General features: G+C 35.4%; 3 protein-coding genes across 3 annotated transcripts; 2 read left to right on the top strand and 1 right to left on the bottom strand.

The window, feature by feature from the left end:
• Positions 1-491: 491 nt before the first annotated feature.
• Positions 492-2,178, top strand: LOC148194291 (uncharacterized). Its single transcript, XM_088097173.1, has 6 exons — positions 492-657; positions 717-904; positions 1,002-1,225; positions 1,310-1,567; positions 1,650-1,732; positions 1,817-2,178. Exons 1-6 carry the CDS (start codon positions 492-494, stop codon positions 2,176-2,178), a joined length of 1,281 nt encoding a protein of 426 aa, XP_087953299.1.
• A 7,877-nt stretch (positions 2,179-10,055) lies between these two features.
• Positions 10,056-13,363, top strand: LOC124820996 (pollen-specific LRR extensin-like protein). Its single transcript, XM_047292789.2, has 3 exons — positions 10,056-10,417; positions 10,861-10,958; positions 12,727-13,363. The coding sequence occupies exons 1-3, from the start codon at positions 10,292-10,294 to the stop codon at positions 13,187-13,189; spliced, it is 687 nt and encodes a 228-aa protein (XP_047148745.1). The 5' UTR covers positions 10,056-10,291; the 3' UTR covers positions 13,190-13,363.
• Positions 13,364-13,416: 53 nt separating this feature from the next.
• LOC124820995 (putative protein disulfide-isomerase A6) lies at positions 13,417-17,972 on the bottom strand. Its single transcript, XM_047292788.2, has 11 exons — positions 17,742-17,972; positions 17,041-17,125; positions 16,218-16,315; positions 16,030-16,085; positions 15,570-15,687; positions 15,391-15,418; positions 15,196-15,287; positions 14,662-14,818; positions 14,408-14,532; positions 14,056-14,155; positions 13,417-13,770 (listed from the first exon to the last, which is right to left on the bottom strand). The coding sequence occupies exons 1-11, from the start codon at positions 17,906-17,908 to the stop codon at positions 13,705-13,707; spliced, it is 1,092 nt and encodes a 363-aa protein (XP_047148744.1). The 5' UTR covers positions 17,909-17,972; the 3' UTR covers positions 13,417-13,704.
• Between the last annotated feature and the right edge of the window lie 982 nt (positions 17,973-18,954).

Below are 18,954 nucleotides of genomic sequence, written 5' to 3'. Positions count from 1 at the left end.
AGCTTAGACAGCCTTGTATTAAGTGATTCATCAAATGATGATAGAGACCGTTACGGAAATTTTGGCACTTTTTCATTGCCCAAAAGCATGGAAGAATATAAATAGGAAATGGGACATTCTTCAGTGAAAAAAAAGATTTCACAGAAGCAATAAGAAGCTATGGTGTAGATAATGGTAGGAAATTGAAGGTATTTAAAAATGACAAAAGAAGAGTTTGTGTTAAATGTTGTGAGGCAAAAGGGAAGTGTCCATGGTATGCATATTGTGCATATAAGGCTGCCCAAAATACATGGCAGTTAAGGAAGATTATAAACAACCATACTTGCAGTAAAGAATTTAATATTCGTTTAATGACATCAAAATGGTTAAGTGGAAGGTTAGAGAAAACCATAAAAGAAAATCCAAATATTAATTTGACTAACCTACAAAAAAAAGTTTGTAAGAAATGGAACATTAATGTGTCTCGATCAACAACCTTTAGGGCAAAGACAATGGCATCCAAGAAAATTGAAGGTGATTTCAAGGAACAATATAAAAGAGTACATGACTATGCAAATGAGCTACTTAGGTCAAATCCTGGATCAATTGTCAAAGTAAGTGTAGAAGCTAATGAGGGGAACCATATATTCAAGAGACTTTATGTGTGTTTGAAGGCATGTAAGGTCAGCTTCGTATCATTAGGCCCATTATAGGTTTGGATGGTTGTTTCTTGAAAGGGAAATATGGAGGTGAATTGTTAAGTGCAGTTGGAAGATATGGTAACGATCAAATGTTGCCTTTGGCATATGCTGTTGTGGAGGTGGAGAATAAGGAAACCTGGACTTGGTTTTTGGAATTGTTGATTGATGATCTCGGTGGTGTTGCAAATTGTTCAACATATACATTTATCTCAGATCAACAAAAAGTAAGTTATATTTCTTTGTTTTCTAGTATGACACCTTACTCTTTCATGTTCTTCTCTTTGAAGTTTACTTTTATACTTTCGTTGATTACTTTGGTAGGGACTTTTGCCAGCAATTCAAGAACTTCTACCTGGTGTGGATCAAAGGTTTTGTGTCCGCCATATATATGCAAATTTTAGGAAGAAATATCCTGGGAAAAATCTCAAACGTCTATTATGGAAGACAGCATCATCAACCCATCCTCAAGCATGGGAGGCAGTCATGAGAGAAATAAAAGTTGTCAATGTAGAGGCCTTTAAGCACTTGATAGCTATTCCACCAAGGTATGTTTTCAACACTGTCAGCCATGTCAATTATTTAGACATCATATGTTTGTGTTATAAATGTATGACTTTATCTTTAACTAGATTTTGGTCAAGGTCAAGGTTTACACCTACAGCTGCTTGTGACACCCTAGTGAACAATATGTCTGAAGCGTTTAACAGTGTCATCTTTCATGCAAGGGCTAAGCCCATCATAACAATGATGGAAGACATTCGTATGTATCTCATGAAGAGATGGGCAAGAAATAGAGACAAGATAAGTTCATATGAAGGTTCCTTTTGTCCCAAAATTCATAAAAGATTTCAAAAGGAGTTAAGCAACATTAAATATTGGATACCTAGGTATGATTTCAGAATATGAAGTTGTATTTGTTTTAATTTCTTTACTTTACTTACTGACTTGAATCCAACTATAATTTTGCAGCTGGTCAGGATTGAAAATATTTGAAGTGAGACACACTTCCAACATTGGTGAGAAGGTTGTTGTTGACATAGATAAACTAGACTGTAGTTGTAGAAAGTGGAGTATAACATGACTCCCATGCTGTCATGCCCTCACTGCCATGTCATTTTTAAACATCAATGGAGAAGACTACATCCCACATTGGTTTACAAAGTCAACCTATGAAGAGACATACTTTCCAATGATATATCCTGTAAACGGTGCTCATATATGGGAGATGACTTCAATGCCTGATCTGTTGCCTCCACCTAAGAGGATTTTGCCTGGTAGACCGAAGAAGAAAATAAGATTAGAGCCTTGGGAGCTTAAGAAAGATGACACTCAACTAAGACAAGGTGGAACATGTAAAAGATGTGGCATATGTAGACAACTTGGACATAAAAGAAATATTTGCCCACAAACTGCACATGCTGCTCCAACAACTCCAACTCCAACTCAATCCAGTCAGATAACACAATGCGAGATTGACCGAACTATAATAGCACCTTAGAACTGATTTAGAAGTCAAAAAATGTTATTAATATGTATTTTGAACTTTGTTTTGGATAGCACCTTTTTTATTTGTAAAGTGCAGTTGGAAGAGATATTCAGTTAATTTTTATTTGGTAGTTAAGTTGTTACCTCTCGCGCCACTGGATCTAGCTTTGGATAGCACCAAGTATTATTTCATGATTCTTTCTGCACTAGATTCATGTCTCTGAACTCAATTATAGGTTTAAATCTTAGTTTTCAGTTCTTACTAGTTGAGTAAGAACTCAATTACTAGTTCTTATTAGTTAGTGATTTTCTGAATTTTAGGAATCAATTATGCATAATAGACCACCTGATGCACTTTGCTCTCAGCACGAGTCACGCTGTTTTATTCATTCCATTTGCTGTCTAATTCTGGTTTCAAATGCCTTTTTGTTAAATTTTAATTGTTTAGTAGGATTTAATTCATATCATGCATAGTTTTAATCATTCAAATGTGTTTCAGCCACTCAAACTGCATAATTTACAGATTTAGTTCTCTTAGGCATTTTTGTCTTAGGCATAATTTTTAGGATTTTAAATTTCCTACTATTTTTTTTTCAATTACTTTATCTAAAATACATTGTAGGTTCAAGCCGAAAGTTTCATATCAGTAGAGTTTTGCTTCAAACGACCTTACAACTCATGTTAACAAGTACAAAATAAAGTATTAATTAAATAAAAACTAGAACACATAATATAGAAAAGATTAAACTAAGTCGTTGTCTGTAAGGCATTAGTTAACAGAAGTTTGGAAAATACCTGATGGCAATTATAAATTCCAGAATCTATAGTTCTAAGAAATATTTTGAACAAACACCTTATCCATAAAATTGTTATAACAAGAATTGTGATCATGAGTTCCAACCTTAAAAGTAATTGTCATTCCTAAGAGATTATACAAAGATTTGTCAAATGGTTTTAAATTTAAATCTCCCATAATTCCTGGAAAGTAATTGGCAGCTCCACCAATAGCGTCTTGATGATATTTGGCTTTCTCAGTCCTTGTGAATGTAACACTATCCTCACACTTCAATAAATCATTACCCTGATATCTTGAACTACATTGAACTCAACATCATCACTGTGAGCAGGATTTTGGTAAGGTATAATCAGTTCATCTCTATCAGTTTTGACAGTAAGTGATTGACCTGCACTTGAAATATGTGAAGCACATCTATATGAAGCACCAGATGTCCATACGGCTTTTGCTTACATCTTATATCATTGTAACATTACACTATAACATTCAAAAATCCACACACTTCTTACATTACACTGCAAATTAAGTATTGAAAGCAGAATTTCAGATTTGTCATTCATTTAAAAACATCCGATTACAATATTGCGTACTTCGACATCACAAAAACTGTCTAATACAACACATTGTCTATTACAACACATCATGGAATTTTGAACAACATACAAACAAGGATGATGTTAATAAACCCCATAAAACATAGCTTCCATGTTAGTTGCTTATCCCATTTATGAGAAACCATAGCAGATTTCTCCATACTAATAATTTTTCTCCTTTGTCTAGCAATAAGTATCCCTTTCATCCAAATTATCTTCATTGTGTCATTTAAAATAATTGCATCCTTGAAGTTCTTCGTTTTGAGTCCGCTCTTCAAAACATCCAACCACAACCATTTCATTACACAAAAAATAAAGTAATCACAAAAATGAAACTACAACCATTGAACAAACATTGTAATTAGGGCATCCCCAAAATTGCTTGTCGTCGTTCTTCACTGTTTTAGCCACTCTCAACACAGCAACCTCCCCACAATGACATATGTTGGTTCCAACCAATCCTCTCGATGAAATAGCACGAGAGCTCCCCCATGAGCAAGACGAACAACACTCATGATTCAATGACATTGCCACTTCCTACGCCAATGCCAAAAGGACACAACCTCACAACAATACTTTCTCAAAGAGGGAAGAAGAACACAAAGAACAAGTACAACAACAACAGTAAACTCACCAAGCTCAGCAAACCCTAACCAAGAAGAAGACATCCACCACGATAAATGGAGACCCACCACGCATCTCTCACTTATAACCTCGTTGGGGTTCTTCCCACTTACGGGAATCCACGTTTTGATCTCCTTTGCCAGCTAAACCAAACTCTTTTGTCACGTTTTAATTCTCTACTGCGAAATCATCAGTCACTTAATACTGTTAGTCTGTTTAACAGAGAGGACTTTATTGACACAGATTTTTCTATTATTGGATACAATTGACACTTTTAAACCACATGATAGTAATTTTTTAAAAGAGGGGACGAGTTTGACACACGTCAACCAAACTGGGGACAAACAAAGCAATTAAGCCAAGATTTTAAAAGTTTTTGTTTTTTACACTTCACCAATCCCCCCCCCCCCCCCCTCTTGGTGTGAGAAATTGAGTCATTTTATTTTAACAATAAATTTTTATAAATAATTCTTTGTAGAATACAATCATAAACACACGAACACAAACATATGTGTTCGTTTTCTAACTTGTAAGTTGATGTTTGTATTTACTTTATATATTGTAAATTGACATTATTATTAATCAACGCGAAATTTTCAAGAGACACTGCATGTGTTCCTTTTTCAAGTGATCATTGCTTTTCATATGTAATCATTGTATCTCCTAATTTAAAGAACTTCTGAACTCCCTATTTTCAAGGGATTAAAATGTGTTGATCATGTTTAGTGGAATTAAATCTTATTTAACAAAATTAACTTCATTTTCTTGTGCATTATTTTTTCCTAGGTCGAGCTCCTCCATTATAAATAGAAGTTTTCTTAATTTGTAAAACATACCTTAAAAATTGAATGAAATGTGAATCTTCTCCTTGTGAGTTACTAAGAGTTTGAGAATTCTTTTATCTTATTTTGATTCTTATCTTGAGAAGCTTTTTGAAATGATGAATCTCCTTGCACTTATCTTATGATTCTTGGATTCAAAGTAGTGTGTTCTTACTCTTTTTCTTTGTCTTAGTCTATTTTTTAATTTTATTTCTTTACTTTCTTTATTTTACTTTGAAATTAATACAACACAAATGAATTTCTCCATGGTTCTCTTTGTTTTTTTTAATTCATGAAGTTTCTCTTCTCCAACACCTCTTGGAGTTGATAAAATTCTTTTAACCTTCTAAGGTTTATGTTATTTTTGGCTCTTTAAAAGTATAGGAACTGTTTGGTTTAAAAATATGGAAATTTTATTTATATTTCTATACTATATGAAATATACCAATCAATTATGGGCAGTTAACAGGTATATTAGCATGTATTAATGAGTCAGATTACCTCAAATTATACGGTATTAATAATTAATTATTGGGTTTTATTGCCTAAATATATATTGCGTTAATGGTTAATCAATGTGTTAGGCTGCCGCAAGCCCTATAAATATACTATTGATGTCCAGGTAAATTAACCTGAATTATCTTAATAAATAGATACCTCTTTATGAAACATATCTGACTTGAGCGTCAGAGTGTCTTTTGCAGGTCAACAACCCATCAGAGTAGATTGTGTTCTCGGAGAGGATTGACGGATCGAAAGAAAGCATAGAAAAGAAGGACGACTAACCCTCAGAAAAATTCAACCAAAACATTTGGCACCCACCGTGGGGCCGAGCGGCGTCCCCATGAAACCACGAGGAACCAGACGTGCGCTTACTCTCGACATCACTACTTCAGACCAATACCAGGTTTTGCAAAAAGAGAAAAAAATTCTGTAATAATTTCTAGAGGCATGTCTTTTGTTTTGAAAACTTTTAGGTAACCATCAGAGGTTTACAAGGCAAAAAATGAAATGCCTCCTACATCCAGCCACTCGGTGATTCCATAGTTGAACACCTCAACCAAGAGCGGGAAGGAGTTTCCATAAAGAACTCCTGCATCAAGCCACTTGGTGATTCCATAGTCGAACACATCGACTAAGAGCGGAAGGAGCTTCCATAGAGAACTCATGCATCACACCGCTTGGTGATTCCATAGTCGAACACCTCAACCAAGAGCGAAAGGAGCTTCCGTAGAGAACTCCGCCATCAAGCCTCTCGGTGATTCCATAGTCAAACACCTCGACCAAGAGTAGAAGGAGCTTCCATAGAGAACTCCTACATCACGTCGCTCAATGATTCCATAGTCGAACACCTCAACCAAGACCGGAAGGAGCTTCTATAGAGAACTCCTGGATCAAGTCACTCAGTGATTCCATAGTCAAACACGACTAAGAGCGAAAGGAGCTTCCATAAAGAACTCTTGCGTGATGCGCTCGGTGATTCCATAGTTGAACACCTCGACAAAGAGCGTAAGGAGCTTCCAAAGAGAACTCCTACATCAAGTCGCTCAGTGATTCCATAGTCGAACACCTCAACCAAGAGCGGAAAGAGCTTTCATAGAGAACTCTTGCATCAAGCCGCTCGGTGATTCCATAATCGAACACCTCGACCAAGAGCGGAAGAAGCTTCCATAGAGAACTCCTGTATCACGCCGCTCGGTGATTCCATAGTCGAACACCTCGACCAAGAGCGGAAGGAGCTTCCATAGAGAACTCCTGCATCAAGCCGCTCGGTGATCCCATAGTCGAACACCTCGACTAAGAGCAAAAGGAGCTTCCATAAAGAGCTTCTGCATCACGCCGCTTAGTGATTCCATAGACGAACACCTCGACCAAGAGTGGAAGGAGCTTCCAAAGAGAACTCTTACAGCACATCGCTCGATGATTCCAAAGAAAATTTCTAAAGACCGTCGCTCGGTGTAGAGAGGAATGAAGACTTAAGGCGCATCGAAAATAGACTTCTTAAATACAATGTAAGCTACCTCTCTTAAGCTCATAGTAATCCTTGCGCACCTCTTTTAATAAAGAGCTTGCTTGGGCTTGGGGGAGTTATATACTATATGAAATATACCGATCAATTATGGGCAGTTAGCAGGTATATTAGCATGTATTAATGGGTCAGATTGCCTCACGTTTTACAATTAGACGGTATTAATAATTGATTATTGGGTTTTATTGCCTAAATATATATTGCATTAATGGTTAATCAATGTGTTTGGCTGCCGCAAGCCTATAAATATACTATTGATGTCAAGGTAAAATAACTTGAATCTATCTTAGTAAAATAGAGACCTCTTTATGAAACATATTTGACTTGAGCGTCGAAGTGTCTTCTGTAGGTCAACAACTCATCGGAGTGGATTGTGTTCTCGAAGAGGATTGGAGGATCAAAAGAGAGCAGAGCAAAGAAGGACGACCGACCCTCGGACAAATTCAACCAAAACAATTTCTATTTAGATGTATAAATTTTTGTAAAAATAATACAATATTTTGAGCTCATTATACTTTATTATATATATATATATATATATAGGGTTAAATATGTTTTTAGTCCCTAAACTATTGACCGTTTCTGGTTTTCGTCCCTCTTCCAAAGTAAGGTACAATTTAGTCCTCAATCTTTAAAAAACGTTCGTTTTAGTCGAAAAAACGAACGTTTTGAGGACTAAAACGAGGACTAAAAACAAAATTTTGAGGACTAAAACGAACGTTTTTCTAAAGAATGAGGACCAAATTGTACCTTACTTTGGAAGAGGGACGAAAACCAGAAACGGCCAATAGTTTAGGGACTAAAAACATATTTAACCCTATATATATATAAAGATTGTCAAATACGTAAATTCGTGAAAACCTCGTAAACACGTAAGAGTTTACTTCATATAAAATATTTTAAAATATTTATAAATAACATATTAATTTAATATTTATAATGTTATTGATCCAAAAGTTGTTGAACTTAAATGTTGGTCCAAAAGTTCCGAAGGTAAAAGGGAGGTCCAATGGTCCAAAATAGTAAAAGGTGATTAAAATTTAAAGTTAAAACCCTACCATGTGGTGTCGTCGACCCTAAAACTGAGGTTGAGAGATAATTGAAAATAGTGAGATATGGCAAAGTGTGGAAGAGAATAAAAACAAAAACACAAAGATGGAGTAGTGTGAAGAAGATATAAGGAGAAATTAGTTGGTACAATAGGCAAATCAACATCAACACCCAAAACAGTTAGATTGTTGCAGGAGAGAGCCAATGAACCATGAAATGAAAAAGATTATAAAATATTGAAACGTTTGTTTTATTTTATTTAACGCATATTTTTGTGAGTAAAAATATCATGTACAAGAAGGTTCATTCCTACGTTTAGTCTTATCAGGTTCTAATGACTTTTCATTATAATTTATAAATTATAAAATATTGAAGTGTTCGCTTTATTTTATTTAACGCATATATTTTTGAGTAAAAATATCATGCATAGGAAGGTTCAGTCTCTTCCCGTTAGATCGACTGGACCATCTACGTTCAGCCTTGTCAAGTTCTAATGGCTTCTCATTATAAAAATAAATATAAAATGTCGAAGCATTTATTTTATTTTATTTTATGCATATTTTTGTGAGTAAAAATATCCTGCACAAGAAGGTTCATTCCCTTTACGCTCATACAGTTGGATCACCTATGTTCAGTCTTGCGTTTGGCCTTGTCAGGTTCCAATGGCTTGGCTCTCGTGCAAGCATCAACTGGGCACCTCTACCCTCATTTAGTGTATCCTGAGCAACGCATATTTATATTATCATAGTCATTGTCCTAATCTATTTTGCAGGTCACAAGGCCTACAAATTCCTCATTTTTGGCCTTCAAACGTTCAACTGAAGACCAAACAGTCTTGTCTGTCCGGCCATCCGGCTTCATAATCTAAACTATTTTTATATTAATTTGATTGACTACATTTTCTGACCATTTGAATTCGAATTGTTATTTTCTCTTAAGTGCATATGAAAGGACCCTACGCACAAACCACTCAATCAACCATAGCACGTCGCTCGGTGATTCCATAGTCGAACACCTCGATCAAGAGCGGAAAGAGCTTCCATATAGAACTGTTTAATATCCAACTAAGCTTGTTGAATCGTTTTTAAACTCTCAATTTTAGGCGAGTTTAAGCAAGTTTACTCAAGTTTACACGAGTTTATAAAAAAACGATTCTACTACTAATTAAATGAGATTAGAGATATGAAAAAATAAACTGAAACGAGTTTACGAATTGACACATCATTTTGATAACCGTATATATATTAAAACCAGTTATCCTTAGACTACAAAGTTATAATTTAATTACATATGAACAAATATAAACTCAACTCCAATTATTATGAATAAAAAAAGAACACATGGATAGCAGAAAATATACCAGAAGTTAACTTTTGTCCTTTCCAATCAAATTATTAATATCCTTTGATTTTATATTTTGCAAGAATAAAAGTGATAGTTAAAAACACTAACTTGAAAAATGTCTTTCACACATTATATTTATGCATGATCAATTTTCTTGAATCGTGTCTAAAATAAAAACTAAAAAAACTATAAATGATATTATTAGAGGAACACGACAGGGCATCTCCATCTAAAAAAATATGGTTTACAAATAAATTTCAGATATAAGTCTTATTCTAATGTATCATATTCATTTTCATTACGTTGTTACTTACACCGATTATGTTGCGTGTATAATAAATTGAATGGAGAATTACGAAGTATATGATGACCTTTTTTCTTACCTATTTTCCGCAATCGGAGAATCAACGTTTTGTTGATTTACATAGATATAATTTCTAAAATAAAAATTGTTCAAAATTATTGCCTATTTTTTATATCACTATTTTTTTTTATGTAATATCATCGTGTGTCTACAATGAATCATCTTTGAGAATGAATATTTCTCTCTTAAATTTTGATCATGCTAAACACAGGGAATAAAAACAGTTTTACGAAAAAAAGTGTTTAGCATTGCAACACGTGTCGGGAATAAGGTGCGTGTCTAGGATCATGAAATAGAGCAAAGAGAACATAGTAGGTTTCCCTCCAATCGTTTTCCTGAGGCCTCAAAACCGAACCAACTCTGATACTGCTATGTTTCACTGTGAAGGAAGACCGAACGCGAAGCGTAAGCCTTCTCTGCACAATAAATTAGGGTTTCAGCATTGAACAGACTCTTCCTCCCACCCCAAAGAGAAAGCCTTGGTTTAGATGAGTTGGTCTGAACAATGGGTTCTGATTCCAATTTGGGAGGGACACCCTCAACATCCTCGCCCAGTGCCAAGCGCACCAGAGATCCTGAAGAGGAAGTTTACCTCGACAATCTTCGCTCCCACAAACGTTACCTAAGCGAGGTTACACAAATTTCCCCCTTTTGTCGTTTTATTATTACTTCCTTTATTTTAATGTTTTTACACTAACCTACTTTCTTAATTGTTTTTCTTTTGTCTTTTTGTTTTTCGCTGAGTTAGACTTTTTAATCATTCTGCAGTTATCTTTGTGAAATGCCCTGCCATGGCCTTTCAGCTTAACTGTGTTTTTCTAATATATGTTTCTCAATCTCGATTTAATTTATCAATAATTGTCTTGGTTTAAGTATTGTTTGGATTTGAGAGACTTGTCTTGAGCGTGTTTTTTTTTTTGTTGGAACATGTGTTTCTTTTCGTCACATAGATCTTTGTTTGAGTTGATACCTTGTGGTTTTAATATTTTATTTTCGTGCTTGTTTTTGTTGCAGTCAAATGAAATTAACCATCATTAATTTAGAGTAACTTACATTTATTGTTTCTGTGCCCAGATAATGGCATCCAGTCTCAATGGATTGACAGTTGGGGACTCGCTTCCTGATAATCTCATGGAATCTCCGGCAAGGTCTGAAAGCGTGTTCTCTTTCAGGTAAAATCATAACTACTTTTCCGTGTAAGATTTGTTCACTCTTTGGGGTTTTATGAATAACTATTTCTATGATTGAGGTTTATTTTGATGCATTTCAGTTGTAACAGTTGGAAATTAGTGGAACTTGAGTAAGCTGCTAATTGCTCAGGACATTAGTTATCGTCTCTTGCATTGTTACATTTAATATACATGTTTTGGTTTGGCAGTGTAGGCTGGCTTTTGAAATCTTGTGTAAATTATACTATTTTCATCTTCCTTGTTACTTTTGTGATTATTCTTCTCTCCGTTATATGCCAGAGTTCAGTTAAGTTTTCATAAAATCATCATTTGGCCATTGATAGATACAGAAGATAGTTCTGTCGGTATCTCTATTGCAGATCTTGAGTCTGAATTAATGTTCACCTGTAGTGGTGCATGTTATTATGCTCTATATTTTTTTCGGTGGGGTGGTGCAGGAATACTAAAACTTTCCTTACTTTGGTTTTCTTTGCAAAGAAACCCCAAACCTGAAAAGGGTAGAAGGCCCTTGTTTGTGTCTAGTCAAATGGTCATTTGGACACTGAGACATCCATTTATCATTTTGCTGTCATGCAAACATATATATAATTGGTAATATTAGTCTCTTCACTTGGTTCTCTTTAAACAGAACCTTGTTGACCATGAAATTTGTCATTTTCATGGTCGAAAGCTCCTCCTTACTACTGTGCCTCTTATGTGGGCTATTTGATGTGTACTTTTGGAGTAATAATGGGTAGGTGTAGGGACTAGAAATCACAACCAGATACTTTCTAGTCATTAGACAAAAGTTGATGCACCCTAGATTCAGATGTGTATGTGATCCCCATATCCCTTCTTCCTGAGAAATAGGCAACTCACCCGACTCAAGTATGCGGATTTTTGGTTCAAAAAAGTAAAATACTACAAACAAATCATGGAATCATGCGTTGTAATTTTTATTTTGTGGAGGGGGAGACAAAGATTGAACTAGCAAGTAGCCATAGCTTGCAGAGGATTGACTAGAGTTCTTTGGTAGATTTCCAACTGGGTCAAATATGAAGTGACTCTAGTCCTTAGACATGTTGCTTGATTTCTCTTGCAGTATATATACCTTTAAAACTTTCCCATCGTTATATGACCCAAAATCTATTAAAATTATTTTCCAATGTATACATACACACCCGTAAAAATGATCATGCATGATAAAAATTGTTGCTAACTCTACTTCATTTGTTGTTTCATATCCTATATGCTTGAATAATTGGTACATATTCATATTTATATTCCATATGGTGTGTGTCTTAGTTTATGGTTACATTCAAATCTCATAATCAACATGACTGTAGACGGCTTTATTCATAGTCAATTTAGTCATATATGCTTTGGTATCATAAATGCATAATTAACATATTTAATATGTCCCGCACGCATAAAATTCCATATTATCATGTTATCAAATGTTGAAAATACTAGCAGATTAAGCAAATAACTAAAATACTCGAAATTTATATGGGTGTATAACTAGAAAAGCGATAAAGTATATTAATAGTGTAGTTCAGAGATTAACAAAAAGGACCGAAAACAAGATTGTTTTGGTTTTTATATGACTGTTAGATTAGTTTCATGTTCTGAAAATTGAAAGAGTATATAATTTGGGACATCTTTTACATAAGAATTGAACTGCAGACAATCTGTTGTTAAAATTAATTAGTTTTATTACCCAATGATTAGCAACGTTTACAATAATTACTTGTGTTGAATTTATTTTCAGAGATGATATATCTTTACAATATTCACCTATGTCAGAAGATTCAGATGACTTGAGGTTTTGTGAGACTCCTGTGCACAGTTGTTCGTCCCAGCCCGACAGTCTTCCCAGTAGTCCAGTTTCTTCTCCACATAGGTACCATAAGTCGCAGAATGTATTATCTTCGGCACCTTCCTCAAGTTCAAATGCTTCTCATGGCTCAACCGTTTCCGCTGCAACTTGCCCCCAGCCTCGTCAGCGAGGGTCAGATTCTGAAGGTCGCTTCCCATCATCTCCAAGTGATATATGCCACTCAGCTGACTTGAGAAGAGCTGCACTTCTAAGATCTGTGCAGATGAGAACACAACCATCCTCTGCATCTTTGGACCTGCCTTTTGGTTCTAACCAAGACCCTGCTCCTAACATAGATCCTGAGGAAAGATCATGCTCATATATAAAATCTCTAGTTGATGAGAGAGAGTACTGAAAGGAATGGTGTTAAGTAGCATTGCATTGTGTCAATCCAGTGTCTCCAATGCGAGATGGTTGCTTGTGTTAGCTATGGCCAAAATGTGTTCGTCTTTTATCTTATGACCCAGTTCTATGTAGTAAATAGTTGTATGGCTTCGGAATTTTACCTTACTAATTTTTTATTTCGTTAGTTTATTTTAATATAATTGAAGATTTTAAATGAAAAAATTGACCACAAGAATCGAATAGATAATTGACATGCTATAAGCGTGATAAATTTACGGCCACAATCAAATAGCTATAGGCCGAAGTAAAAGTCAGTAGTCCTCAAAATTTTAAATCGCTCAGGTATAATTCGATGGGGGTAGAAGAATGGTAATCTTTCATCCCCAAATAAAAGATAGGATCATTAATACAGACTCAAATTAAGCACTACAAGTCTCCATGTCAAATATCTCCCAGCAATGTTGATATCAAAGTCGTGGTGGATATCCCATGCTTCCAAGCAGGATGGTCAATTGCACCATTGAATCAAGCATACGCAGACAGGATATTTTTCTTTAGAGTAAACTCGTCGGCCTTAGCAGGACTAACAGACTGCATCAATCAATAAAATACGAGCGAGTTACACTTTCAATTTTCATCTCAACTACGACCAAATTTAATTATTGCAAAACAATTATTTCGAGATTACAAGTTTTTTCTCAAGGAAGTCTTTAAATTTGAATAATATATAGCATGTTTGGATTAGCTTCTCAGCGAGAAAAAAATCAGTGTTTGGAATAGCTTTACAGCGAGAAAAAGTGAATTAATTTTTTACGGTGAAGGCGAATCATCAAATAGTGAATTATATTTATCATCGAGGAGGAATATTTCTATTACCTTGTCAAGTATGCGCTGCAGGCGTTGGATTTCGTTTTTAGCATAATCGGAACCTTTTACCAAGGAATTCTTGGCAGCTTTCAAGTAAATCTTCCCGTAACTGATCATAAAAAAAGTTAATTGGATCATTACTTCTAGTTAATTGGATCATTACAGTAATACGAAATAAGCTATTGTCTAAGTGACACAATTAAAAGCATATGCCACTTAAAAATATTCTAAAGGATGATGTTTTCTAGAATATACGCAACACAGTAATACGAATTAAGCTATTCTTAAGTAACATAGTTGAAAGCATACGCCACTCATAAATATTCTACAGGATGATGTTTGCAAGAATATTCAAGTTTACCTTGAGGCTGAACCCTGAAGCTTCTCAACTTCTTCTTCAATTCGGGTAAACACGGATTTTTTCTCTTCATCGCTGGCAGCGACAAACTCCTTCACCAAGACATCCAAACTTTCTACTCTACCAGCCTAGACAGAAATACCAAACGTAGGAATAAGATACTAAGTGTAACAAGTTTAACTTCCACCCCCCACCAAAAGATAAAACAAAAACAAAACAAAATTCTAGCTTTTCCTCATTGATGTGAATTCACTCACTTGGGAAGTAAGTTGCCCTTTTCCATCTCGACTTGAACCAGATTTCTCATTGATAAAAGCCACAAAGTCATCCAAGTCTCTTCCACCTCCGTACTCTTCACCGGCTTTGTTGCTCTTTGGGAAGAACTTCAAGGTAGGAAATCCACTCACATCAAACCTGCATACATTATTCCAGGAAACTTCAATTATTTATGTTGTATTCGTCAACCTTTACAGTAAGCTCAATTTTTTTGTTTACGTAACCATCGTAAGCACATTAGTAACGTATCCACCGCACTAGCAGTATTAGCACATCCATCTGTTTCAGCTCCTTTACTATTTTCTTTTCCCATATTATATCAAAGCCCATATCTGAACTGCATTGAAATGTATTCGCTAAACAGGTAAAGAGGTTCATATCATCACACGAAAAGAGGAACTACAAACGAGCACTAGGGCCTCTAAGTTCACTTCTACCGGCCTTTGCAGCTAAGGTTTGATTTGCCAGAACAAACACAACTCATTAGAATAATAGATCAGATAGATAAAACTCACTTTTCAGCCAGATCCCTATATTTATCAGCATCCAGATTAGCAATGACTACATTTTCCTCCAATTTAAATGCTGTGGCAACTTTCTCGTATGTCTGAAGGTAAAAAGAGCACAGTCAGGTTTCATATTATTGGCTTTACAAAAATTAAAGGCCCAACATTAAATTGACAACATGAAATGCTCAGAGATATACTTACAGGAGCAAGACTTTTGCAATGCCCACACCTAGAAGAATCGTAAAATTTATTAGATCTAGCAGTATGAGAGTTTTCAAATAATATGTAATTTGAACTAAGTTCTACCAAACAACTTCTAGACCAAAACAAAGCATGAGTTAAAGAAAAAATAGAAACAAATGAAAATTATTGCTGGGTACCATGGTGCATAAAACTCAACCAAGACATCTTTGGTTTCATCCAAGACAATCTCATTAAAATTTTCAGGTGTTAGGACCACTACATTGGAAGGAGCTGTAGCAATCTTCACATTTGTTCCTGCAATCATATTTTCTGGTTAGGAATCAATATAAATTGCAAGGCAGAAGCACACAGAACACACAGGGGAAACCCAATACTGATGATTTTTATCTCCAACATGATTAAAAGCTAAAAGATCTAGGGAAAGTGTGTACGTCAATGTTTTTCTTAGACACGAATGAAACCTAAAAGTTAGTGAGTTTGTAAGTTTGTCCCACAAAATGTTTTTTTTCTTTTAAAAGCTTGTGGAAGATGCTCCAGATACTACACTCCCTACGAAGTTACAGATATTTTAATATCACAATGCGTTTTTCCTTTAAAGATAGTATGGCACAAGGCTTCAAAGACTTCAAAAAGTACCTCCTTCTGTATTTACAAACTCAGCAAGTGATTCAGCAGTGCGTGGCCCTTCATACCTGTGGTAATTTTCCAAAATCAATTATTGAACGCAGAAGTTATGATATATGTGAAAAGCGAAAGATAAATAACCATGAAATGAGACGTAAAATCATTTGCATGTTATATTCCAATAGCCTAGATCTCCTCACTTTTTGGGTTCAAGAGATCCTTTTGGAAACCACTGAAGTGTTGGGTACCCAGAGACTCCATATTTGCTGCACAAACTCTTGTGCTCATCACAGTCAACCTACAGTACATTAAGAAGTAAGCTAATGTCCATTTAATGGGTAATGAAATTATTGCCTTGTTGTTGAGAACGGGCAAAAATAAAAACATACAACCACATTCACAAAGCATGCCAGTTTTTATAGATGTTCCAACCCCTTCTAGTTATGGTTAAGGATCACCACATGTGTTTGAGTGTGTTTGGTAGTTGGCCTGGAGGATTGGGTGCATATATAGTGGGAGAGTGAGAGGTGAACTAATCTTTGATTATATAACTATACATGAATGGTTAAGATTGTTTTACTGAAATCTAATCCTGACTATCCATTTTGATTGTTTGTGTGTGTATTTAGAGATAATAAAGGAAGGGAGGAGGAGATGACATTTGCTAAGAAGAAACTAAGAGTTCAAGAAAGGAGAAAAGATAATTCGAGGATTATATAGTAAATGTTAAAGTTGTAGCTTAGACTTTTTCTATACGAAGGGTGCATGGTAGGAGAAAAGATAACTCGAACAATTATGTAGTAAATGTTGAAGTTGTAGCTTAGACTTCTTCGATAAGAAGGAAGTCCATAAAATGAACATGCTCCACACCACACTGAGCGACTATCAATTCGATAAAATAAACAGACAATCATAAATAGAGAAAATGCCTGAAGATTAGAAAATACCACAAAAGAAATTAAATAAACAGAAGAAAACAGCAAACAATATTCAAAGTTTTGAAAGAAACACCATGGAACTGACCTTCCCAATTAAAACAGATTTGGCTTTCTTGAAGCTGCTTCCAAGCTTTTCATATTCTGGAGCTAGCTTTTTGCAATGTCCACACCTATTATGACAAAAGAGGGATAAAACATATTCAGAACATTAGTACACAACACAATATAAAGAAATTCACCAGTGACTGGTGCAACGAACAGGTTATTCTCATGAAGTTTTAAATGTACAATGACTGATCACGACCTTTTGTGCAAGAGTTTTGGACAGGGTTATGCAGCATTCACTCCTTCTTGAATAATTACAGGGGATATTATCCTCTATTTGACCAAAGGACCCAAACAGTTGATTAGTTAAATTAGTTGAATTTAAATAAAGTAGAGTAGTAGTTTTAATTTAATTTATTAATTTCAAAAATAAGTTTACAAACTAAACTGAAGGACATTGCTTCCAATAGAATCTGGAGGAACTAAATTGCACCAAAAGTCAAAACAGCATCGTATTGTATCATCTATAAGTCGATAAGTAACTACAAACCAATAGAAGTTAAACGACAAGTTGAAACGCTAAACGCAAAGAACACATGCGATCGGAACGAAGCGAAGAAAATAAAGGAAAACACCGGAATCCGTCAACAAAAACCCTACCTAACGATTTCAAAAACAATAATGAAAGAAGCGGTAGTTAATGGAAACAGAGAGTAAGAGATCGAAAAGATTGTAAGTTACCAGGGAGCATAGAACTCGACGAGAGCTCCTCTGTCCTGACCAACTTCCTTCTCGAAGTTTTCTTCAGAGAGCACAACGACGTCGTCTGCTGAGGCCGCTAGAAACAGTAGCGCAAACGCGAAAGCTCCCAACACTATCCTACTGCTCCAGATCTGATACTTCTCCATCTTCTTCTTTCTGGTCTTCTTCGCTGTTTTCTTTCTTCTCGATTTCAGCTCAACTGCTTCGGCACGTGCAGGCTTATATACGAAACACCGTTTGAAGCATTAAATGTATCGCTACCGTATTTGTCACGTGGCACCGTTTTATTGCATCGCTTGTAATCAAATTCATCGTTGGCTTTTGCATTTCCCACGCCGATACCACATCATTCTACTTTCTTACCTATGACGTCTTATCGTTGACGTGGCAACCTTTCAAAGGAACACGGTGTCAATATCTAGACATCTGAGCCACGAGGAAAAGACACGTTACGCGCGTACTAATACATGTATATATGTGTCTATTAGGCGACGGTTTCATAAGTTTTATGATTTGTTTAGTATTATTTGTGTTAATTTAAAGACTTTTATATTGTTAATCAATAAATTCATTTCTTCCACTGTGGTTAAACCCCTTCTCAATTTATATGGAGTTTTCTGGTTCGTCAATTTAGTTCTTAATATTAAAAAATTGACTCAATAAATTAATTAACGGAGTTAAGTTTTTTATGACCTGGCACGTTTATTATGACCTGACACGTTTATGGATAAGTTTTTTATACGTGACACATTCAAGCAAATTACATAGAATGTAAAATAAAAAAATAAAGTTTCTGATAATTAAAACCCAAATTAGGGTTCATCTTCAACCTCCCTTCATCATCTTCAACCTCCCTTCACCATCTTCAACTTTAACGATTGATGTTCAGGGTTCATCACCAAATTAGGGTTTATCACCAAATTTGTGAAGAAGGATTTCTCTGCGATTTGGAAATTTCTTTGTAATTAGGGTTCATCGTTTCAGTGGTGCTTTGTGTAGGGCTGGCGCTTTGGTTCGATGGTGTTTGCGATTTAGGGTGGCTAATGTTTCTAGGATTTTTTGTTTGCAGGTTTGGTGGCTCTACGGAAGTTGGGTTCGAGGAAGACGAAGATACGAGGGGTTTCGTAGCGTTCACGCATGGAAGTCGCGAGATTGGCGTTCTCTGGGTTTTCTCTGTTTTTTTGAGTTCTCC

The sequence above is a fragment of the Vigna umbellata genome, chromosome 8 (assembly GCF_029865625.1).
Source record: "Vigna umbellata cultivar VRB3 chromosome 8, Vumbellata_1.0, whole genome shotgun sequence".
NCBI classification, from domain to species: Eukaryota; Viridiplantae; Streptophyta; class Magnoliopsida; order Fabales; family Fabaceae; genus Vigna; species Vigna umbellata.
Note: the sequence above shows the minus strand (reverse complement) of the source record. Positions and strands in the feature narration are given on the sequence as shown.